Genomic DNA, 24,616 nt, shown 5'->3' with positions numbered 1-24,616 from the left:
ATATATATGCAAAAATTCTCAACAAAATATTAGCAAACCCCGAATCCACAACACAAGAAAAGATCATACATCACACGCCCTTGCAGCACAGCTCAGGAAACCCTCCTGCACTGCAGTGAAGACCGAGCACAGCCAAGCAAAACAAAAAAGATCATAACACCACAACCAAATTGGGTTCATCCCAGGGTCACAAGGATGGTTCAATATATGCAAATTAATCAGTGTTGTATACCACGTAACAAAAGACAAAAACCACACAATGACTCAATAGATGCAAAAAAAGCATTTAATAAAATTCAGCATCCATTCACAATAAAAACTCTTAAAGTGAGTATAGAGGGAAGATACTTTCCAATATGATAAAAGTTATTTATCACAATCCCACACCCAATATAATACTCAACTATGAAAAGCTAAAAGCCTTCCCACTAAATTCTGGAATAAGACAAGGATGCAAACTGTATTCAAGATAATATTGGAAGTCCTAGCTACAGCAATCGAACAGGAAAAAGAAAGAATAAGATACCCAAATTGGAAAAGAAGAGGTAAAATTGTCATTATATGCAGATGACATGATACTATATATAGAAAACCCTAAAGACTCCACACAAAAACTACTAGATTGATACATGAATTCAGCCAGGTAGCAGGATACAAGATGAATATTAAGAAATCTGTTGTGTTTCTTTACACTTAATGAACTATCAGAAAGGGAATGTGGGGGGAAAAAAAAAATCCCTTTTAATTGCATTAAAAAAATAAAATACTTAGCAGTAAATCTGACCAAGGAAGTGAAAGACCTATATGCTGAGAACTATAAAACATTAATAAAGGACACTGAAGATGATTCAAAGAAATAGAAGGATACTCCCATCCTCTTGGATTGAAAGAATTAATATTGCTAAAATGGCCATACTACCCAAAGCAATCTACCCATGTAATGAGTGTCCCTATGAAATACTCATGACATTTTCCACAGAACTAGAACAAATAATCCTATTGGAATCACAGAAGGCCCAGAATTGCCAAAGCACACCTGAGGAAAGAGAACATAGCTGAAGGCAATACAGCAGAGCTTATTGTTGTTTAGTTGTGGAGTTGTGTCCAGCTCTTTTGCAACTCCATGGACTGTAGCCCATCAGGCTCCTCTGTCCATGGAATTTTCCAGGAAAAGAATACTGAAGTGGGTTGCCATTTTCTTCTCCAGGCAATCTTCCCGACCCAGGGATCAAACCCATGTTTCTTGCATTGGCAGGCGAATTCTTTACCTGAGCCACCTGGGAAGCCCAGTACAAAGCTACAGTAATTAAAACAGTATGGTACTGGCACAAAAGCTGACATATGGATCAATGGAACAGAATAGAGAGCCCAGAGATTAAATCCACTAAACCTACAGTCAGTCTGCAACAAAAGAGGCAAAAACATACAATGGGAAAAAGACAATCTCTTCAACAAATTGTGCTGAGAAAGTTAACAGCCACATGTAAATCAGTGAAGTTAGAACACATCCTTACACCTTACACAAAAATAAACTCAAGATGACTTCAAGATTTAAATATAAAACATGGCACCATAAAACTAAAAGAAGAGAACATAGACAAAACATTCTCTGACATAAATCGTACCAATGTTTTCTTAGGTCGGTCTCCCAAGACAATAGAAATAAAAGCAAAAATAAACAAGTGGAACCTAATCCAACTTACAAGCTTTTGTACAATAAGAGAAACCATAAGATGAAAAGATAACCTACAGACTTGGAGATAATACTGCAAATGATGCAACTGAGAGGGCCTTAATTTTCTAAATATACAAACAGCTCATACAACTCATCAACAGAAAGCAAATAACCCAATTTAAAAATGGGCTGAAAAACTAAGCAGACATTTCTCCAAAGAAGACGTAGATGGCCAACAGGTATATGAAAATATGCTCAATATCATTAATTATTACAGAAATGCAAATCAAAACTACAATGAGGTGTCACTTCATACCAGTCAAAATGACCATCATTTAAAAATCGACCAATCGCAAATGCTGGAGAGGGTGTGGTAAAAGAGGACCCTCCTCCATTGTAGGTGGAAATGTAAATTGGTGCAGCCCCTATGGAGAACAGTATGGAAGTTCCTTCAAAAATTAAAAGTAGTTATTGTATGATCTAGCAGTCCCACTCCTGGGCATATATCCAAACAAGCTATTATTGAAAAAGATACATTCTCCCCAGTGTTCATAGCAGCAAAATCTACAATGACCAACTCACAGAAACAACGTAAATGTCAGTCATCAGATGAATGGATAAAGAAGATGTGGTACATATTACAATGGAGTTCTACTCAGTCATTAAAAAAAAAAAAAAAAAGAATGCCATTTGTAGCAACATAGATGGACCTAGATATGATCGTACTAAGTCAGTCAGAAAGAGAAAAACAAATACCACATATACCATTATATGTGGAAGCTAAACTATGACACAAATGAACTTATCTACAAAATAGAAGCAGACTCAGAGCGAACAGACTTGTGGTTGCCAAGGGGGAGGGAGAGGAGGGGAGGGATGGATTAGAAGTGTGGGATTAGCAGATGCAACAAACTATTATATATAGAATAAACAACAAGGTCTGCTGTACAGCACAGGGGACTATATGCAGTATCCTGTGATAAACCATAATGGCAAAGAGTATGCACACACGTGTGTAACTGAATCACTTTTCGGCACAGCAGGAATTAGCACAACATTGGAAACCAGTTGTACTTCAACAAAATACATTTTTAAAAAAATAATTGATTTTACTCTGAATTTTTATTTTGTCTTTGGGCTTTCTCCTTCTGTTTATTAATATTAGAGACGGCAAATGGGGAGGGATAAAGTAGGAACTTGGAAATAACATACACACACTACTGTATATAAAAGATACAGTATATCTGTAATCCAATAAAAAAGTTAGGTGATATAAATTAAGCTAAAAAAAAACTTAGGAAGGCACTAAAGGAAAGTTTTTCTTAAGTAAACCTGACATAGTCATAGTCAAATTTAGATATTAAACAGGTTCATCTGGAAATGACTATTTACTTTTCAAAATAATTGCTCTACGAAAGGATTCACTCAGGATTCCACTAATTAACAAGGTCTCCTAAGGCATCTGACATTTAATTCATTTTAATTACAACCTTTAAGGAGTACTCGGTAAGCAAGGCATACCTGCGTTTCCCATTTGTTAATTGAAATAACGACTGAATTATTACTGTGTTCTAGTAATTTTGAAACTAATTGCCTTCAGTTTTATGTAGGTTATTTGTTTTTAAATGAAACCTTCTTGGCCAAGAAATTGTTTTCTCCTGTGTCTACTGAAAGTCTCAATGATTAGAATGTTAATAAAGTCACTGTAATATTCTCTGGGCTAGCCCTTGTTTCAAATTTGCACTCTTGGGTTTACCGTTTGCACAGAATCGCATTAATAGGAAGGTTATATCCTATTTCAGTGTATCTGTCATGCATTATACTCCTTGCTCAGAAAAGGGCTTTATTCTCTGCCCCAATGGCATCATCTTTCTTCAGAGTCCAGGGAAGCACCCTGGAATTTAAACAAGTATTCTTTTCAGAGCTGCAGGCCCTTCTCGTTTCCCAGCAGCGGCCTCCTGTGCCCTCAGCCTTGACTCCTTTGCCCCAAGCCTGGAGGTTGGAAGCCATGGCAGACCCAGGCCTGCCTTCGGTCCTTACCATCCACATACACAATGGCGAAAAAGAAACACACGCATCAGAGAATCAGGATTTCGACTGTAAATCACATCTACCCTTGCGTAATCCATCTAAGAGACGTTCATTGATGGCCACATTGTCATTCTAAAACTTGAATTTCTGTTTGGCTGAGAATACCCCTGATGGGTATGTGACAGGGTTGTGAACTCTTTGTATAAAAGCCTCTTTATAAATCAGATTTCTTAAGGCTGTAATGATTGTGTTATCTGGGAGAGGGAGTGTGGGAAGAAATGTGAAATACGGGGCAGAGGGCACGCGGTCAAGGCAAAGTTACAAAGTTCAGGGAAGCTTGGTTACAAAACTCCTTTCTTCGGAACTCTGACACGATCCCCAAGTCAGCTTTTTAAGAGAAGAAAACTCACAGTGAAGGTGAGTCCAGTTTCAGATCAAGCTCACCTATCGTGTCTGTTTTCTGAATTATTGTCAGCATAAAAGCAGTGATCCTGAGTCTGCCTAAGGACGGCTGCAGCCCATTGGTGACCAAGCAGTGTGGTCTTTGAGGGCCAAGGTTTTCATCCGCAGGCATGGGATGCCGGACTTTAGACTGTGGACAAGGACTTACGGAGTCTTAATGACAGTTGCTTTCAGATCCACTGCTTGTATTTAAAAGTTGAGTAATTACTGCTATGGGCTTCCCAGGTGGCTCAGTTGTAAAGAATCCACCTGCCAATGCAGGAGACACGGGATCGATCCCTGGGTTGGGAAGATCCCCTGGAGAAGGAAGTGGCAACCCACTCCAGTATTCTTGCCTGGAGAATTCCATGGACAGAGGAGCCTGGCGGGCTACAGTCCATGGGTCGCAAAAGAGTTGGACATGACTTAGCGACTAAACAACAGTTGCTGCTATAAAAGTTTTTTCCCCCAGAAAAAGTTCAGCAAGGAACATGTCGTTGTAAGTATTCCATTTTCCTAAGCTGCCTCATTGGTCCAGTTGGTGAATGAATGGGGTGTGAAAGTGTCATTTCTTTCATAAGACAAGTAGAGTTCTGAGAAGCTAAGGCTTTCCAAGAAGCATCATCAGACTAAAAAGCCCCCATTCCTATGCTGAGTAGCTTCATAGGCACACTGTGTGTCTTTTGTTGTGTTGTGTTAATCCCTAGGAAGTGTCAGAGAATGTCACAGAAGAAAGTAGTTCATGTGTGTAAGATACTCCAGTTGTATGTAATGTTTGAATTGTCTGCCAAACATTTACATTTACCCCTGTTTCCAACCATGCTTTAACGAGCTTTGTATTTAACACGTTCTCATGCATTGTCTTTAATATGTGACTATTTAGGAAGAAGACCTTGTTTTCCATTTTGCATAAATTATTGGTCCTTCAGATGGGGCTCAGTTCCCCCCACCAGCTAAAAAGACTTTCAGCTACGAGGAGTGAGGAGGAGAAAAGAAAGTGAAGTCGCTCAGTCGTGCCCAACTCTTTGCGACCCCGTGGATAGTAGCCTGCCCCAAGCTCCTCCGTCCATGGCATTTTCAAGGCAAGAGTACTGGAGTCGGTTGCCATTTCCTTCTCCAGGGAATCTTCCCTACCCAGGGATCGAACCCAGGTCTCTCACACTGTAGACAGTCACTTTACCATCTGAGCCACCAGGGCAGTCCAGGGAAGAGGAGGAGAAAGGATCCTTTAAATGCCTATTCCAGGAGTCAGGGAACCAAGTTACACTTTCTGGAAGAGTATTCTGAAAATAAATAGTCCCACTCTGTGACGCATGAGATTCTGACCACAGGTTGGAACTGGGTTTTGATCTTGTCAACCACCTTCACGTAGCTAAACAAAGCTTTCCGAAGTCACTTATTCTACTGGGTGTGTCCATCTTTGCTCTGCACGTGTGCTAAGTTGCTTCGACCGTGTCCAACTCTTTGCGACCCTGTGTACCACAGCCCGCCAGGTTCCTCTGTCCATGGGATTCTCCAGGCAAGAAGATTGGAGTGCATTGCTGTACCCTCTTCCAGGGATCTTCCTGACCCAGCGATCAAACCTGCATCTCTTACCTGCACTAGCAGGCAGGTTCTTTACCACTAGCGCCACCTGGGAAGCTCTTAGATAATCAGCTGCCATTATTTTTCTGGTTTTACGTGGTTGGTACTGGCCTGGGGAAGGCAGAGAACTGTGGGGAAGTGTGTTCTGTCTGCCCCTGGAGTCAGCGTACACTTGGCTTCAGGCCGCGTGCGTACATGTACCTACTCGTGCACGTTTTCAAGTTTCTTCCAAGAAAAAGGCCACGCCTCCTTCAGTCCAGTATCCACTTCAAATAGCTCCTCCCCCTTCCTTCTTGTAAGGTATGGTCTGTCCTCACTAACTTCTCCCTGGCCTCCTGTTCCAGCTCTGACTCCCCTGGAATCTGCTTCTGGTCTCCTCACTCAACTGAAGCTTCATGTGCTAAGATCCGCAGTGACCTGCTAATTGTCACACATCTTCCCAACCTGCCTGGACTTCTTGCCGTCACTGTCTTCACCGCATCCCTCTCCTGAGCTGTCCTCCCCACCGTCCGCTTCTGTGACACCATCAGGGCCTGTTGCCTGCCGTGAAGAGTGAGGTGCAGGCCCCTGTGTTTCTCCGCCTTGGTCTCCTCCTCTGCCGCCTCTTAGGGGTTCAGCCCTCTTCACATCTTCAGGTTCTATCAATAGAACACTGAGCTCAAACTCTTTTCAACCCTGAGCTCCTTGGTTTCTCCCAACGCCCGTTCTTCTTTCTAAGTGTCTGTCTGAATCAGTAGCACCAGGATTTGTCTCGCCTTCTAAGCCCCCAGACCAAATCATCTTTCTGGGGGTGTTTTCATGCCTCTCTTGTACACTCACAACTCCTTCCGCCTCCAGACTTCCTCAGCATAATTGCCTGAGTTTGTCCTCCCTCTGCCTCTTGAATCATCCATGATCCTCCCACTGATCTGCGTTCCGCCTTCTGCTATTACGGAGCCTGTTTCTATCTGTCATGCACTGGCCTCCATCACCCCCCTCCCAGCTAATTGCAGGGGCTCTTCGTTCTCATCAGCCCTACTCCACAGCAGCTCAGTGAGCCTGTATGGGCACCCAGCACGGAACTGAACAAGTCAGTCGTAAATGGAATTCATGTTTGTAGGAAAAGGGGAAGTGATGCATGTTCTTCAGACTTGTAGGGGCAGTGGGAGTAGATGGTCCCTGTGGTCTGGCTGTTAGTCCCAGGACGGGCACCTTCCACGCCTCCTTCAAATCCCACTAGGGAACTCTCTGTGTTAGAGACAGTCACTTTGCCTATGCCTCGCTGAACATATGCTTCATAGACTAGAGAGAAGTGACAATTCTAGAAAGGGTGGAGCTCACTATTCGTCCTCTCAATAAATCTGCTCTCTGATTAGCCCTGGGTTGGCAGTCTGCACCTTGAACCCTGGGGAGAAGTGTCTTACTTCAGGGCAGCGTATCTTATCTCTGATAAGATGGGATCATTGAACATTGCTGTAGAAAAGGGACAAGACTTGTAAAGGGGCAAGGATGAGACGATTGTGCTGGGCAGGGGGGAAACTGCTGGAAAGAAAGGTTTTAGACCAGAGAAGTGCTGGTAAAGCCAGGCTCTGGGTACGGGTAGGAGTTTGCTCGCCCTGAATTCGTACTGTGGATTGACCCCCATCATAACCAGGTGCCGGGAGCTTGGCTGTAAACACTCAAGCTGCTCATCACCAGAGATCACCCACCAGTAGGCAAAAGTCACCCATAATCTGTGATAGGCAATAATAATACCTGCCTCAGACACAATGCCATCTCCTCGCTTAGCACCAGCGTTAGAGAGCTTATTCTTGGTCATCCAAATACCTCTCCCCTCCTCCCCACCCTTCCCTAATGAAGCCACAGCATTTCCCAGTTCAGAAATAACTGTCATTTTCACCGATACCACGCCCAGGTTAGCGGTGGCGGAGTTGATGGTGGTCACCGAGCCCAGGTCTGCTACACCCCTTTTTTTCCCCTAAATTGATACCAATATGAAGACACACACACACACAAATTAACATGTAGCCCAGATGACTTATCAATAACAGTTTCCACATAAAAATATAAAAGACATTCTTATGGTATCCATATAAAAATAAAAGTGCTTTGAGTTTGGTGACATCCAGTAACCTCTGCCTGCCATTCAAGGTGACACATTGGGCCAGGGGTGTCAAATCCCCAAACTCTGCCACCCACAGAGCAGTAAGAACAATGCCGATGGCCCCAGCATGTCCACTTTCAGGCTCCTTGAGCATACATGGAGAGTGAGTAAATACAGACGGCGTCTGTGCAGAGTTCAGAAGCAGTGACGAGTGCTGATGGCTGTGTGTGACGGTCCCAAACCGCACCTGTAATGCTTAGGCTGGGCCTTAGGCAGTGACGGGGGTCGGGGGAGGGGGCAGTTGGAAGTAAAGCACGGACAGGCAGGAAAGTACAAGGAATAAGTTTAGATGACACTGAACCTGCCCCACTGGAGGGACCTGTGTGTTCATACAGAGGAGAGCAGAGGAAATACTAGAAAGATGGCATCAGATGGGAAGAAATCACTAGAAAGACTGCTGCAGGCCTCGATGGGAGGCAGGAGAAGCTGGACTTTGTCCAGTAGTCAGAGGGGCCCCTGGAGATGGGAAGTAACATGATGAAAGCCACATGCTGAGACTTTTAGAAGGAATGTGCTGAAAATGTAGCACTTCAACATGAAACGGAATATGAGGGAAAACTGGAAATAGGGTGATTGGCCATCCGGTCTTGTAAATTACCTTTTATTGTCAGATGAAATACATTTCAAGCCACAGCTACGTTTCCCTTGGATACAAATGTCCCATGATGAATTAAATCCAAAGGAAAGTAGAATGATTTCTGTTGAAAGGATGTAAGAGTTAGGAAGTAAGATGGCACCATAAACCCTGTGATATGTAACCTCGGAACCCCAACGCATATATAATTTTTCCCATAAAATACACTGCTGTACAACTTCCCTCGAGCACCCACATCTGCAGCCACAAGTTGAGAGTAACCCGTGGAGATGCATTTGTCTGCAGAGCTGTGAGCAGGGCTCACCCCCCGACGGGCTGCCCTCCCACACCTGCTGGGTGAAGCACTAATTTGTGCCTCCACCGCATTACAGCTCAGTTATCATCCAGGACGGGGTCCCTTTGAAGTCAGGTTTTGTTTTAACAACCTTTGTCTCCGAAATGGGTTTCAGATAAGCCTAGTTCTTGAAGTCACGTGATTACACCCAAACTGCCTTCTCAACCCACTCCGGTATTCTTGCCTGGAGAATCCCATGGACAGAGGAGCCTGGCAAGCTGTAGTCCACAGGGTCACAAAGAGTCAGACACGACTGAAGTGACTTAACAACACTGCCTTCTCATCACAAGGGAAGAACTCTTTTTTTTTTTTTTTTCCTGGCCTCATGTTAGTATCTCCTCACTGATCAGATCCCAAGGGTAAGAAGCTCTCTCACTCTCACACACACTCACACCTTTGTTCTTGAATTCCTTTCAGGAGTCATGTGGCCATCTCAGGAGCTTTCCATATTTCAGGTGCTGTTTGGAGTTTAGCTGGAAAGGCTCTCGGTCAGCCAAGCTCACCTTACCAGGCCCTGTCACCTACAAATAACTCTTTTTATTAATAGTATTCTCTCTACCACAAACCTGTGGGGAAGCTCTAAGGACTGACTGCCCAGTTAGAGGAGGAGGAGGCAGAAGCAGCTGTCAGGAACCTTATGAGAAGAGAGGGCTTCCCAGAGGTCAAATTCAACGGCATGTGGCTGCTTCTCTGTGTTCCTAGACCTAGATCAGCCAATGATCCTATGGCAGAAACCAACACAATATTGTAAAGTCATACCCTTACATTAAAAATAAATACATTTTAAAAATGCAATTGTAATTGACATCTTAGCATATCATCATTGACATCTAAGTTAGCGATCCCTAATTAAGTGTATTTAACGATGAATTCCAAAATTTAGAAATTTCTAAATCAGATTCAGCCTTAACCCTTATACTTCTAATTCCATATTGAAACGTGACTATTTTTAAAATCAAAAAAATTGACAGACTCCTTATCCTCTCATGTTTTCCATGATTCTTGTCACTCTAGCATAAACAGAACCAGGCACATCTATAGACGTTACACCCATCCACCCTAGACTCTAAAGACATTCCTTAAGAAAGAAAAGAGACACAGTTGGCTACTTTACAGTTTGCTAGTAAGACAGAACGGAGAAGGCAATGGCACCCCACTCCAGTACTCTTGCCTGGAAGATCCTATGGGTGGAGGAGCCTGGTAGGCTGCAGTCCATGGGGTCGCTAAGAGTCAGACACGACTGAGCGAGTTCACTTTCACTTTTCACTTTCATGCACTGGAGAAGGAAATGGCAACCCACTCCAGTGTTCTTGACTAGAGAATCCCAGGGACGGCAGAGCCTGGTGGGCTGCCATCTATGGGGTCACACAGGGTCGGGCACGACTGAAGCGACTTAGCAGCAGCAGCAAGATGGAAACACTATTTTACTTATTTTGTAATCAGCCCATGCTTCCAAAAGTCAGGCAGGGGAGCACCCCAACCAGAGCTTTTCACTGTCCTGGTTGGTTTTCAGCTTCTGCAGAAGACCCCAAAGTGGGGCAAGAGCCCCCCTGGGCCATATTACAAGCCTCTCTCTTCCTTATGCAAACCTTATTTCCTCCACTACCACCTTCTTAAGAAAAGCTCAAAAGGGGAAAGCCTGCAGCTGTTGAAGAAAATCCACTGCTCTGAATATTTTGTTTCAGCCTAAGAGCTGCTGAGATGAAAACTTGTATCTGGTGGGTCCTCTGGGTGGGAGCAGGTCCAGGGAGAAATGCCAATGGATGAGACTTTTAATGGCTTCCATTTCGCTTAGAGTTGAGGTTTGCCAGGTCACCTGGGGTCACATAACTGTTCTTAATGGCTGGATTTCTACTGCAAGTGAATCAGGCCTTGGAAGCCAGTTCGAGGCCGGCTGCAGCGTAGGTGGTAGCCAATGTGATGTAACAGGAGCCCATCCCATTTGGTCTTAAGCAAACTCCAAACCAAAAGCTAATGGGAGCTGTTATTTCATTGTCTTCATTACCCTAGGGCCCCTGAGATGGAGGAGTCAAGGAAAAGGTGGGAAAAAAAGGTGGAAACACAGTCTAAAAGCAGGCAAAGCCTTTTTCTTTTCTTTTTTCTTTTTTTTTTTTTTTTTTTTTTTTGGAGTCAGAATCGGCTCGGGTTTTATCTATAAAGTTAAGGGTAGAGTTGCTGAACCAGGTATAAACTGCCCCCTGCTGTCTGACACAGAGAAGTACATAAAATATCTTCATTATAAAGAACCATGTTCTGAATGCCGGCTGTGAATCGCAAACAAGCCGGGGTGAAGGCAGGCTGCTGCTGGCACGGGTCACCTGCCTCCTCTTTGGTGGGAAGATGAAGGGAGGGTGAGAGAGGCAGAGGCAGCTCTTATACACAGTACTATTTTGGGGATTTGGAGAGCTGCCTCATTCCACCATCTGCCGCCTTGTTTCTCAGAGTATGTATGGTCTGTGGTCCAGCCCGGTCCGCATCACCCGGGAGCTTGTTAGAAAAATGCAGAGTCTCAGGCCCCACCCTTGGTTACTGAATCTGCAAGAAACAAGATCCCCAGGGGATTGAGGTGCACCTTTACCCGTGAGAAGCCCTGGAGGAGCTTTTCCGCTAGAAAAGGTTCGCTCTGCCCCTAAGGTTTGGATCAAGTCGAATTCAGCTTGAACAGTGAAGAAACACCACTGCCTGGGAGAATGGCATCCTCTAGTAAGATCTCTTACACCCTTACTTTCTTCCTGCTCTTCTTTTCTGCGTCCCCATGGATCACCTGCGCCCTCCCTGGGCTGTCCTTCCCCTCTACTTGCCACATTTCAGCAGCATTTGCCAAACTGGTTTCTTGCAAAATTGCTCCACATCTAGCAGCCCCCTGTCGGCTCAGGTCACCCCTCCCCTCCGTCCATCGCAGCTGGTGTCGCGTCAGAGCAGCCTCGGGCCCCTCCGGGTCGCGTGTCGCTAACCCCGCATGTTCTCTTCTGCGCCAGGTCCGGGAAGAGTGCCGGCTCCTGAACGCGCCGCCGGTCCCGCCCCGCAGCGCAAAGCCTCAGTCCACCAGCCCCTCGGTCCCTCCTCGCACAGCCAAGCCGGCGCGGCCGCAGACTCGCTCGCCCAGCCCCACCTTGTCCTACTATTCTTCAGGGCTGCACGACATGTAAGTCCTATGCCAGCACCCACTTCCCCCACGGTGCCCTCAGCAGCCAAGGCCCCCCGGTCCTTGCAGACAGTGTCAGGGAGCTGGCCCCTCTTCGCGGTGACAGGAAAGGCAGCTTTTTCTCTTTTTATTTTTACTGGACGAGCATAGACCCTGTTGGTTCTGAGCTAGGATGGAAGAGCCAGTGGCATGAGCAGACTGTAGAGTCTGTGCGGGGTTCGGTGATAAAGCCTAGCCAATGCTGCTCTCCATTCTGACTGCAGCCGAGCAGACAACAACTTCCAGGGAGACGGGGAATCACAGGGGTTCTGCCTCCACTCTGAATTTCTACCCAGAGCCGGGGTCCCTTCCTGACCATCACTGGCAGACCGTCTTCCATTTCCATCCTCCTGGTGCCCTGAGCAAATGCTTCTGCAGTGTGGCTCATTCCATGGTTGGCACAGGCTGAGAACTTTTTTAAGAAATCTTTCATTATATTACATTATATCTATCTCTATGTAACTGTCAACTGTTTCTTATGTCTAGAGAAACAAATTAAGTCTACCTGCTTCTCTTGGTCAGGCTGTGAAACCGCGAGGTCAGCCGTGAATGTGCCTCTTCTCTTCTCCCAAAGAAGCGGACTCGGTTCCACCCACTGTCCACCCCACCCCACCTCGGTCACCCACTCTGAGCGCACTCGGGTTTCATGGTCGTTCTGAAGATAGGGCCCCAGAGCTGCAGGGGATCACACATGCTCCTGATGGGTTACAGTAGCTCTCCTTGGCAGGTGTTTTTTGTTCGCTGGACACTTAAATCTTTATACTGGTGTTAACTGTGCAGAAACCAAGGCTCGCGTAAGCACTGTATTTGAAACGTTTCTTCCAGCCTCACCCTCTTGGATGGATAGGTCATCGGTGGTGGTGATGTAGTCTCGCCACTGTAGCACGAGACACCCACTAACTGTTCCCTCATGCCCCCCTTGCCCACTGCAGACGTCACTAATCAATCAGACCCTATTGGTGATAAGCCCAAACAGGACTAAAGATTTTTCTCTTCACGAAGATCCAGGCACTCACTAACAAATGATTTTCTTGTAGTTAAAAATCTATTTGCCATCTCTGCTGTAGCTTATTAAATCAGTATCTTCATATCCATAGTTACTGATGTATTTTAGTAATTTAAAGATTCTTTAAATTTAAAAAAAATAAGTGAGGTTAAGTAGATACTTTATTGAATTCATGATAAGAAATATTTGCTTCCTAACATTTTTCTACTCAAAACTGACATCGATGGGCTAAAGCTAGGCTGCATGTTCATTCTCACTTTCTCACTCACCCCTCTCTCTATGTGTTTGGCTTTTAAGCAGCGTCACTAAAAGTGAGACAAGCCCCCCCGAGAGCGCTCCCGTGTCCTGCTACCCATGTAACCGAGTGAAGGCAGATTCCGGGGACCCCAAGTCCCCGTGCGGCAGCCCCACTTCTGAAGCTCTGTCCTCCAGGCTCTCGTGGCCAAACCATTACTCGGGAGCGTCGGAGACCCACACCAGGAGCGACTTCCTGCTGGATCCCAGCCGCAGCTACAGTTATCCCCGACAGAAGACGCCAGGCACGCCCAAGAGAAACTGCCCGGCCGCCTTCGAGCTGGACGGCCGCGAGCTGGCCACCAGCCCGCCTGGGCCGGGCCCCGCGGAGTCCGCGGGCTGTCCCAAGTCGGCCAGCTACTGCCTGGAGCGCTCAGGCGACAGGAGCCTGGCGGGCGGGCCGGCCAAGCAGAGCAGCTCCTGCCCCGCCTTGCCCCCCCGGGCCCCGAGGCCGCTGGAAGAGAAAGCGGCCCCGGACACCCCGCCTCTGCCCCTGCAAATCGACGGTGCTGAGGAAGCCCCCAAGTCCGGGTCGCCGGACCTGTCCGAGGACGCGTACTTCGTCCAGAAGGGCGCGCAGGACCTCCTCTCCACGCCCTACCCCTTCTCGTCACCAATCCACCTGCAGCTGGCCCCCCGCTCCTGCGGCGACGGGTCCCCATGGCAGCCACCCGCCGACCTGTCTGGACTCTCGGTCGAAGAGGTGTCCAAGTCCCTGCGGTTCATCGGGCTGTCGGAGGACGTCATCGTGTTCTTCGTGACCGAGAAGATCGATGGCAATCTGCTCGTTCAGCTCACGGAAGAAATCCTCTCGGAGGATTTCAAACTGAGCAAACTGCAGGTGAAGAAAATCCTGCAGTTCATTAACGGCTGGAGACCCAAAATATAGCCAAATAAGCCCAGCTGGCATGGAGCAAAACTGATAACCCTGTTGTGCTAGATGGGACTGGCTGGGACATAGTTTCATGGATTTCTTTCTTTTTTTTTTTTTTTTTTTTGCACTAAAAACCTTCGCTGTAAATAGGGATAAGAGAAAACTCTTACTATGCAGATTACGATTTTTGAATGGTGAACAGGCTATTTTGTACATCAATAAAAATGCTGTACAGAACACTTAGAGGTGTGCCTTGTACGTCACTCAACACTCAACAGCTGCTAAAAGACAAAAGGCATGTTCAGAGAAATACTTCTTACCCAAGTAGGTTTATGCAAGAAGGTCTGATATTTATTTACAAAATAGCCAAAGCTGAGAAACACAAGAAATCTTAAACACACACACACACACTTTTGAACAATTCCCTCCTCTGGGAGAATCAACTTCAGAAAATTAACTCTAGTCTGTGCTCTGTTGTTTGGACTGCTCAGTGCTAATTGTTTTCCTCTTGTGCCTGAAAATGTTAGTAATACGAAATGACACTGCAGTGTTATGTGCTTGAGGGGGATCTTTTCATCAAAAGGCATTTTATCAAGTCTTGTGCTGGTAGAGGATATAAGACGTCCTTAGAAATAATAAATCATGACCACAACAATTTATCTGTAGCTGCTAATTTTATTGAGCAGAGAAAAAATACCCAGAATATATATGTGTATGTATATTTATCTAGACATGATACAAATGTATGTTTTCAACATCCCTATGAGTCTGATCTTTTAGGTAACATCTGTTCACTTTCAAATATCCACTGAAAGTTTGGGGCCATTGATTAAGTCGACTCTTAGGAAGGGTGGACAGAATGATGTCAAAGATTCTCAGAATCCTGTCCCTCGAAGCTCTGTCGTATCAGGCTCCAGCATGGAAAACTTGGAACAAACCAGTAGAGAGTCTGTATTGAAGAATTAAGTTGAATTTTAAACCTGTTACAGGCTGGGTTTTGCATAGAATACTCCTGTGCCCATTCATGTCTGGGGAACTGATCATTTCTGTTGAGTGATAATTCTCGGGTTTGAGGGTCTTCTTCTCCTGGTATCTGGTGATTTGGGGTCTGGAGAGCAGTTTTCAGAGCCATGTCTCATGTTCAACATGCTTTGTGCTTTAGGAGCGCTTGGAAGTCAGACACACCACCCTCTGCTTTGATCTGTGCTACGTCTGTTGCATCATTTTTTAGAGCATCAATAAGAGTACTTGTCTAGTTCGGAAACCTCTTCTTTCCTCTCGTCCAGAGAAAATACATGATTTACCATACTTTCATTCCAACAGTTCCAGAACCCAGTCTGACAGTTTTTGCCAAACATGATTAACTATTCCAAAATACGATGGCATCAATATCATTGTTGACTTTTTGAAGGCATATGAATCTTAGAAACATTTTCCTTCTCCAAACAGGTTATCATCCTCAGCCCTGCCTTCCTGAAGTCTGTCCCCACATTCCAGATGGACAGCCACCCACCCAGGTGTCAGGATTGGCTTGTATGTTATTATCCGCTCTTCCTGCTCATCAAAATGAGTCCACAAGTGGAAAGACAAAACCCACCAGTTCTAGTTTTGCAGACCTATTCAATATGGCTTCATTTCCTGCCATGAAAGATATTTTTAATCCATCTCATTGTTTAGAACTGAGGTGAAATGATACATTGTCTCATTTTCCATCTTAAATCTTTTTTTTAAATAAAGCCTCTTTCCCTTCACATGTCTCTCAAAATGCAAATACTCTAGGTTAAAAGTACCCCATAAAAAGAATACCCTGTAAAACTTGTCAGGCTGGGTCACCTCTTCATAAGTAACTGACAAGTCTGTGTAGAAGCTTCCAGTACTGCACTTAGATGGCATACGGCCACTCCGACTTTTCCTGTTGGGAAACCATCCTTCAGTGCCAGGGGCAACCCCTTAGGTAAAGTTAACCTCTCAGAACCTTTCTTTAAAATAAAAACAGGAGGCTGTTGAATAGTTGCAAGTTTTCTCTGACAAAATCTTGCTGAACCCATTCGTGAATCCTTACGCCCAGACACCGTTCTCAATTCAGGAGGGAGGAATAAGTAGGTTTGAGTTTTCTATGAAGGTGGCCCCACATGAACAACTGATTCTTTTTATCTTTTTTTTCCTTTGAAAAAAAAAAGTTCCTTCTGTTCTTTTTTTTGTTTTTTGTTTTTTTTTGTCTTGGCTTATGTACGTTGCGTTTATACTGATGGCAACGTAGAGACTCCTTGAGGGCAGGGACGACATGGCCTTTTAGTCACACACTCACAATTCACTGAGCATCATTTGTGTGCTGGGCACCATGCTAGGATGACTTGACAGGTTGCTATCAAGGACAGTTCCTGCCCTCTTGGAACTCATAATGTTTATATTTAAAACCACAGTTGTTGAGACTGAGTCTGTGTAAGAGAAACGTGAAATCTTCCGAGCAGCTGGATATAGGGACAGTTAAGTGTGCTCTGTCTTTCAAAAAGCCACAGATGGGAAAAATGGCAGCTTCTAGGAAAGGAGTATCAAAGAAACACTACAAGACCATCAAAACTTGGAAAGCGTTGGAGACACAAAACATCTCAGAGCCCCACTGGCTAGTGTTCTTTTTTACTGGCTGGAATTTTGTTTTAATTGGTAATAAGTATCTTCTGGCATGTCTGAAGCCACATGGCACCCTGACTAGACAAGGCTTGCATAGCCACAGAGAATCATGACAAGAAATGCAGAACAGGGGTAGGAAGGAGACAGCCCTTCCCCTTCTTGAGCTGCGATTTTGCATTGAAAAGTGGTGTAGAGAGACCCTCACACCCAGAATCGTTTCTAACCAACCAAGTCAGGACAGGACATCTCTGGCAGATGCCTCACAGTCTGTGCACTGACCCCCATGGCCTGGGAGAAAGTGTCCAAACAGGACTCTTATTTGGGGTCCTTAAATTTGTGGCCAAAATCATCACGACCCCCATCAGAAAGGAAACTCAGCAATAAATCAAACCGAGCAGCGAAAATGTAAAATGTGGGCCTGACTCACACAAGGAGGGCGAACTCAAGCACTCACAGGTCAGTTCCCTCTCAGCATCTCGTAAACGCCTGCATATTCTCTCTCTTTTAAGTTGAGCCACTCGACTTTATGAACTGTGAAATTTACGTTGAGACCCTTTCAACCCACATATGCCGTTCAAGTTTATGAAGTTGCAGCAAGCTGCCCATTCGACTAAATTGCAGTGTTTATTCTTGTCTCATGTAGAAATAAAACAATCTTATGGGGAAATATTATGACTGTCCATTCCAACTGTTTTCAGACACATGGGTGAACACTGTCTGGCGACATTCCAGAACCAACTGCACGTTGTCCACACGACTCCTCGAGCCGTTCAGGGAGTGGGTGTGGATGAATAGAGGGTCCATCATTTAACCAACACTCCGGGTCACACACAAGTCACTACTCATCATGCCTAAAGAGTGTGAGGTTAACATTTTAAATAACAAACAGGTAAAGCAGACAGTTCTCCAGAGACCCTAGCGAAATTTCAGCTTCAGTCCACCACAAAAGTGAAATCTGTTGTTGGACACACAAGACTTTCAGAAACTTACCACCATTATACCAAATCCCACTATTTTTCTCATAATGGCACCAAACTGCTGGGGCAAGAAAAATAAAATAGCCAGAGGGCAAATAATGGAAAGCAGGACTTGTACAGGGTGGGGCTGTGATTGTGTGGAATGCTGATGGCTGCTTCTTAGCTAGTCACGCCCTTTAGTCTTCAGAACTTGGTGTTTGCAAATGTGTCTCCTTGTGAAAGCCAGAAACAAAGGGTAAACGTGAATTGTGTTAAAACTGTACAAATATGTTCTGTAATTTTGCTGCTCTTAATTTTAAGGCTATGAGTTTTGTAATGAACTTATCGGATTATGAATTTCTTGTTTCCAACCTCATGTTGTAAGGCTCAGATCACTTCTTAACTATAAACATCTTCTCCCATTCGCATATGAAGTTCCCTTTAAAATATTGTTTAAGCTAAGCCTAAAAATTGAACTCCATCAAAAATGTGGGCGTTTTCCTTGACTTAAATGGAAATGGTTTATTCTTTTCGAAGAATTTTGTAACCATCTTTACAGTTTCTTGGCTTGGAACCTGGGGTTAACTACCAGTTAACAGTTGCACTGTTTCCAGAGCATTATCTATGGGCCCAATGTGTACCTCAAGATAAACATGGTTATGTTGTGTCTAAAAAAAATTTGTCATTGATTTCAGTGGTTCTGAAATGTCTATAAATAAAGAAATTTTAAAAGTTGTTCTTCTGGCATTGGTTCCTTAGTGAGTTGGACCTAGTGCATGGCTTTCCAGACACTCTTCCCCATCCTCATGAAGCAGAAGGGAACTTGTCTGAAGAGATTCTGAAGATTGCAAGTCCACTCCATATTAACAAGAGATTGAAGACTGGCTATCATATCATAAATGGAAGAAGCTGGGAACCAGGTAACCCAATGGCGTGCAAAGAGAATCTAGTACCTGTGCGATCAGGAGATACGAGAAAAGACAAATACAGATGAACTGGTGAGCCTTAAAAGACAGTAGGGAACTTCCCTGGCAGTCCAGTGGTTAGGACACTGTGCTCCTACTGCAGGGGGCATGGCTTCAATCCCTAGGTCAGGGAACTAAGGAATCCCACATGCCACATGGCTGCAGCCAAAAAAATAAAAATTTTGAAAATAATTGTTGGTGGGGGAGGGATAAATAAGTTTGCGATTAACAGATACACACTACTACATATAAAACAGATCAACAAGGACCAACTGTATAGCACAGGGAACTATATTCAATATCTTATAATAACAGAAAGAATCTGAAAAAGAATATAGATTGGGAGATAGATAACTAAATCACTGAAACACCTGATAACCTGAACACTAAATACACCTGGAACGAATGCAACATTGTAAGTCAAATATACAACCAAAATTGGGACTTCCCTGGTGGTCCAGTGGTTAAGAGTCCATGGTCTCCATGCAGGAGGGACATGGGTTCGATCCCTGGTCAGGGAACAGATCCCACATGCCACGTGGCACAGCCAAAAATAAATTACAATTTTTAATAAAAATAATAATACATGTTCATACCGAGAAAAGAAAAGCAATAGAAATGTGTGTCTCTTTGGCTTATGTATAATTTATATAATTATAATTAACAAGGAGCAGAAGTGATTGAGGGATCTAGAGAAAGACTTGAGCGTTCAGCACCCTGCAGCTCTCACCACTCAGTTTTACAGAGAAGTGGGCGAGTGAACGCAGGTTAAGAAAGCTTTTATTGTACTTGAAATAGCATGAAATAGCTCAAGACCATCTTACTGAACAGTTCATGGGAAGGTTGAAGGACTGCGGGGAGAATGATCTGAAGTCCTCGTCTGGCTAATATCTCCCCAGCTTCACAGTCACCAGAGAAATCTGCCTGCCTTCTTTTGCTAAACAAAGCATCCCCAAATCATTCCACCTTATCCTTAAACCTTCAACCCTTCTGCCCTATTTCACTGCGACTAAACCCGCCGGGGGGCCCCTTTCCTGGTTTCAGGCATGTGTATTGGATGAACCTATAGGATTGACATCACTGGGCTAAAATGTCCAAGGATCTACCCCAAGTTTCTAGAAGTACATACATCAGCTATACACGAGGACATGTGACTCCCCCAAGTTGAATACTGCTGAGTAAATTTGAGTTTAGAAATATATTTGGTTAGAAGAGTCACAGACATAGAGAACAAACCAGTGATTGCCAAGGGGGAGGCAAGTAGAAGGGAAGGATTGGGGGTTTGGAATGAATGTGCAAACTAGTCTATCTAGAATGGATAAACAACAAGTTCCTACTGAGTAGCACAGGGAATATTCAATGTCCTGTGATAAACCATTATGGGAAAGAATATGAAAAAGAATATATATATATATAACGGAATCATTTTGCTGTACAGCAGAAATTAACACAACATTGTAAATTGACTTGAATAAAATAAATTTAAAATTTTTTAAAAAGAAATATATTGGGTTAGAATCAGATATCCTCCAAATCTGACCTATCTGAGGTTAGAAGAAGCCAAATCACTGAAAACAGTGAGTAGGCGCTGGGAAATTCTTATTTCACTGAAACAAGTTTTTTCCCAGAAGCAGTCCCCTCCCCCACCTCAGCCTTTCCATGCTTAGCTACTCACACGTGTCCTTCAGGATTTACCAAGTAACATCCCCCAAGCTGATTTGGTCTCAGGTCTCTGTGCTGACATCCTTCTGCCTACCTTTTTAAGCTATAAGTCTTTGGTGTGAAGGCTTATGTCTTCATTGTCATATCTTCAAAAGTAATGCTAATTGAGGTTCTACCGAATGATGGCATGATGCCATCGCGTTCCTGATGGCGGCCAGTCTTCATACCATCAAGATCAAGACCTGGAGCTACATAATAACAATGAAGTAAAGTCAAAAGGATGACAAATGAAATCTGTGGTCATCATAAAACCCCTGAGACTAAAAGAGGGTAAGATAAGGGCCTATTTAGAGATTCCAGATCGAGTTTGTATCACTTGCCAAAGAAAAAAATTTTTCTTCTAACAGTTTGATGAAGGCAATGCATTCAGTTCTTTAATGAGTGTCAAGTGAACTAGGAAAGATCAGTGGATTTCCGTGGGTTGATTCGAATGTTGGCTCTGAAAGACACAGGCCATTGAAGACTTGGATGAATGACCTAAGCTCAGTGATCTCAGGACCAGAAACATGATGGGTCAAGATAAAAACCAGTTTGTGTTCTCAGAAGCACAGCTGGTGAGGAGCAGCCATGGGCAGACCACAGAGGTTTAGAGCCAGAGAGAACCTTGGAAATGAGCTGGTCCAATCTCCTAGCTTTGTTGGAATGAAAGCCATGGAGGGTAAATGACCTCCCTGAGATCACATATGGTTTGTGACAGAACCAGAGCTGAAAATAAGGCCCATTTTGTAATCATTCCCGGGGCTTCCCAGGTGGAACTAGTGGTTAAAAACAAAAAAACCACCTGCCGATGCATGAGACAAGAGATGCGGGTCAATCCCGGGAGCAGGAAGATCCCTTGGAGGAGGGCATGGCAACCCACTCCATTATTCTTGCCTGGAAATTTTCATGAACAGAGGAGCCTGGTGGGCTATAGTCCACGGGTTCACAAAGAGTCAGACATGACTAAGTGACTTAGCACACATGCTCTCATTCAACTACAACCTTGTCTCTCAATTTCCTTCACTTTTACCTTATAAAAATAACATTTCATGGGGTTTTTGAAAGCACATGGAATGCCCTACCCTGGTCCTCCAACTTCTCTTTCTTCTAAGGCTAAAAATAGGAAATGATACTGAGTTGATGTTCCCTCCAGTTTTGTTTGGTAACAAAATAAACATCTCCTGCTTGTAAAATGGAGGCTCTGAGCATGTCCCCTGCTTTCTGATCAAAAACTGTGACTCAGTGGAGATACTGAGACAGGTATGAGATGAAAAAATGTTTAAAAAATCCAAACTTACATGTCCAACAACAGATGAATGGATAAAGATGTGAAATATATGTACAAGCGAATATCACTCAGCCTTAATGAAGAATGAAATAATGCCGTTGGCAGCCACCTGGATGGACCTAGATCATCATACTAAGTGAAGTCAGAGGAAGACAATTATCATATGATATCACTTATACATGGAATCTAAGACAGACTAAAAGACATAGAAAACAAATTCAATGGTTACCAAAGGAGAAAGGGAGTGGAGGAATAAATGACAAATTTGGGATTAACAGATGCACACTACTCTATATAAAATAAATAACAAGGATCTACTGTGTAGCATAGAGAATTATATTCAATATCTTATAATAATGTTTAATGGAAAAGAATCTGAGAAAGAACATACATATATAATGTGTATACGTAACACTGAATCACTTTTCTGTACACCTGAAACATTGAAATTCCACTATACTTCAATTTTAAAAAGTCCTCCCCCAAAAAATCTACACATAGCATACACACCTTTTATGCCACTGTACCCGAGGAAGCCCCTAGGAAGAGTTACAAACTGGGGCACCTTGTGAAAGATGCAGCTGTAGTACTAACCATGGCCACAAGGTGTCAGGCTGTTCCAACCAGCCAATAACTGCCCAAGGATAACTCCAGTCCAGCCTTAGTACAGAGTAAAATTTTAAAACTCGCCTCACTGGTGGTGGTCTCTATATTCCCATCACTTTTCCACTTTCCTTAGTTAGCCAAAGGCATTCGAATCCTGAAGTCATATAAATAGAAAGAAGTGGCTCAAAAAAGATGAGGGATTTGAAAATGGGGGCGCTGTGCTGTTTCAAATTTAAGCCACATTTCCACAGAGGAATTTGCAAAGTGCAAAACTGACCTGTCAGCTTTTTTTTTTTTTTCCTGCTCCTTCTTGCAGTCTTTGGAATTTTGAAAGTGAATGGGGCAAATCAGGAGCTTTTGCATAAAGGAAATTGTAGTTCTTTTTCTCCCTCATTGATTGGTAGCGCCACCCACAGACGACAGCGCTCTCCACCACCCAACCAAAACCACAACGTGAATTTGCAACAGGGGAGGAAAAAAGAACCAAAACTTCTAAGGCCCTGCTTTTTTTCTTAAAGTACTTTAAAAAGGAAAATTTGTTTGTATTTTTTATTTACATTTTATATTTTTGTACATATTGTTAGGGGTCAGCCATTTTTAATGATCTCGGATGACCAAACCAGCCTTCGGAGCGTTCTCTGTCCTACTCTGACTTTAATTGTGGTGTGACCATGTTCATTATAATCTCAAAGGAGAAAAAAAAAACCTTGTAAAAAAAGCAAAAACAACAACAAAAAAAAAACAATCTTATTCCGAGCATTCCAGTAACTTTTTTTGTGTATGTACTTAGCTGTACTATAAGTAGTTGGTTTGTATGAGATGGTTAAAAAGGCCAAAGATAAAAGGTTTCTTTTTTTCCTTTTTTTGTCTATGAAGTTGCTGTTTATTTTTTTGGCCTGTTTGATGTATGTGAGAAACAATGTTGTCCAACAATAAACCGGAATTTTATTTTGCTGAGTTGTTCTAAAAAAAAAAAAAAAAAAAAACCCTCAACCAAAAACAAAAGCTATCAAGTCGATTTTCAAGTGAAGATTGAGAAAGTATATATCTTCCAGTCCTCTTTCACATTAACAACCAAACCATGAACCAACCTAACTGATCCTGAAGAACAAAGGAAAGATGAACTCTAACAAAGAGAATATCAGACCTCAGTTTGGGCATAAACGTGTTTATGCTTCATTCTTTGCTTTTTCCTACTCTCAGTTTAGCAGAGTTATTAATAAAATAAAGAAAGTCTCTTTTTCAACTTTTAAGGAGATGACTGATTTTACAAATTCAGTAAGCTACCAATAATTTCAGATGTAGTTTAAGTGGCTATAATCATGCTTACCTGTTTCTGTCAGGTTTCGATGGTTTTTGAATCCCATGGGAAAATGGGACTTTCCTTCACTTTGCAAAATGATTGGCTATCCTGGTTCCATGTTTCTGTCCTGGTTACCCTGTTACTTTCGGTTCCTAGTCTGTGCAAAAGCTGTAGATACGCTGGTTCTGCATTTGTATCCTATTCCCCTCCCCCACCCCACAGTTTGAAAAGTCAGCAATGAAAATTATCACTGAAGCAAAACCTGAAACCAGGATAGCCAACCATTTCACAAGGTGAGGAGCAGTGTTTGTGTGACCTAGCTTCCGCTCTTGGCACAATCCCATTTTTTCCCGCGAAACTCACTATTCACTGAAATCTGATTAAAAACACAGGTGAGCATGGTACTCGTTGTGTACGCCAGTTATCTGGGGCACATTTTGAAGAAGTCAGATTTCCCTTTATTAATCAGCCTGGATGATAGAAAGATACGGGAGTGATTTGTGTCAGCAGAAGGAAGAGGCAGCCCACTCAGACAACACTACCACAGTGACTCATAAAGCACTGGGACCCACAGATCAGTTAATAATTGATAGTTTATTTGGAAGGCTGAGATAACTTATCTTTCACAGATACTAATTGCAACAGAACATTTTGAAATATGGGCTGGGCAAACGAAGCACACATTTCCTTATTCAGTCAGCTGCTAGGTGTGGTATTAGTTAACCCTTTGAGAAAGGTCTTGTTCATTTATTTGCCTTACCGTGTTGCCAATGTTGGCCATATTCAGAGCATCCATCTTCCATTCATAGGCTTTGTCCCCTGCTGACTGTCATCCAGGGTCAGGGTGTCATTTGCGAGCAGGAAGTTTCATAGAGAAATCAATAGTTGTTGCTAAAATTGAGGATTTTATACCCATGTATTTTCAGCCCTCCCAACACTCAAGTTCTAGGTTGTGGATTATGCCACTTCCAGACCCTGACCTAAATCAGCTCCCCTCCTCACCGA

The 24,616-nt window shown here is 43.6% G+C and overlaps 1 protein-coding gene across 2 annotated transcripts in view; it reads left to right on the top strand.

Moving 5' to 3' along the window:
• GAREM1 (GRB2 associated regulator of MAPK1 subtype 1) overlaps positions 1 to 18,483 on the top strand; it is a 237,815-nt gene extending 219,332 nt beyond the window's left edge. The window contains exons 5-6 of one of the 2 annotated variants that reach the window (XM_025273465.3): positions 11,782 to 11,948; positions 13,294 to 18,483. In XM_025273465.3, the coding sequence (XP_025129250.3) occupies positions 11,782 to 11,948; positions 13,294 to 14,176 (1,050 nt within the window). In that variant the 3' untranslated portion in view covers positions 14,177 to 18,483. Of the gene's footprint in view, positions 1 to 11,781; positions 11,949 to 13,290 lie in introns of both variants that reach the window. The other variant, XM_025273464.3, reaches the window with a different exon arrangement.
• Positions 18,484 to 24,616: the final 6,133 nt, after the last annotated feature.

Source organism: Bubalus bubalis, chromosome 22 (genome assembly GCF_019923935.1).
Source record: "Bubalus bubalis isolate 160015118507 breed Murrah chromosome 22, NDDB_SH_1, whole genome shotgun sequence".
Classification (NCBI taxonomy): Eukaryota; Metazoa; Chordata; class Mammalia; order Artiodactyla; family Bovidae; genus Bubalus; species Bubalus bubalis.
This window is presented reverse-complemented; position numbering and strand designations above follow the sequence as displayed.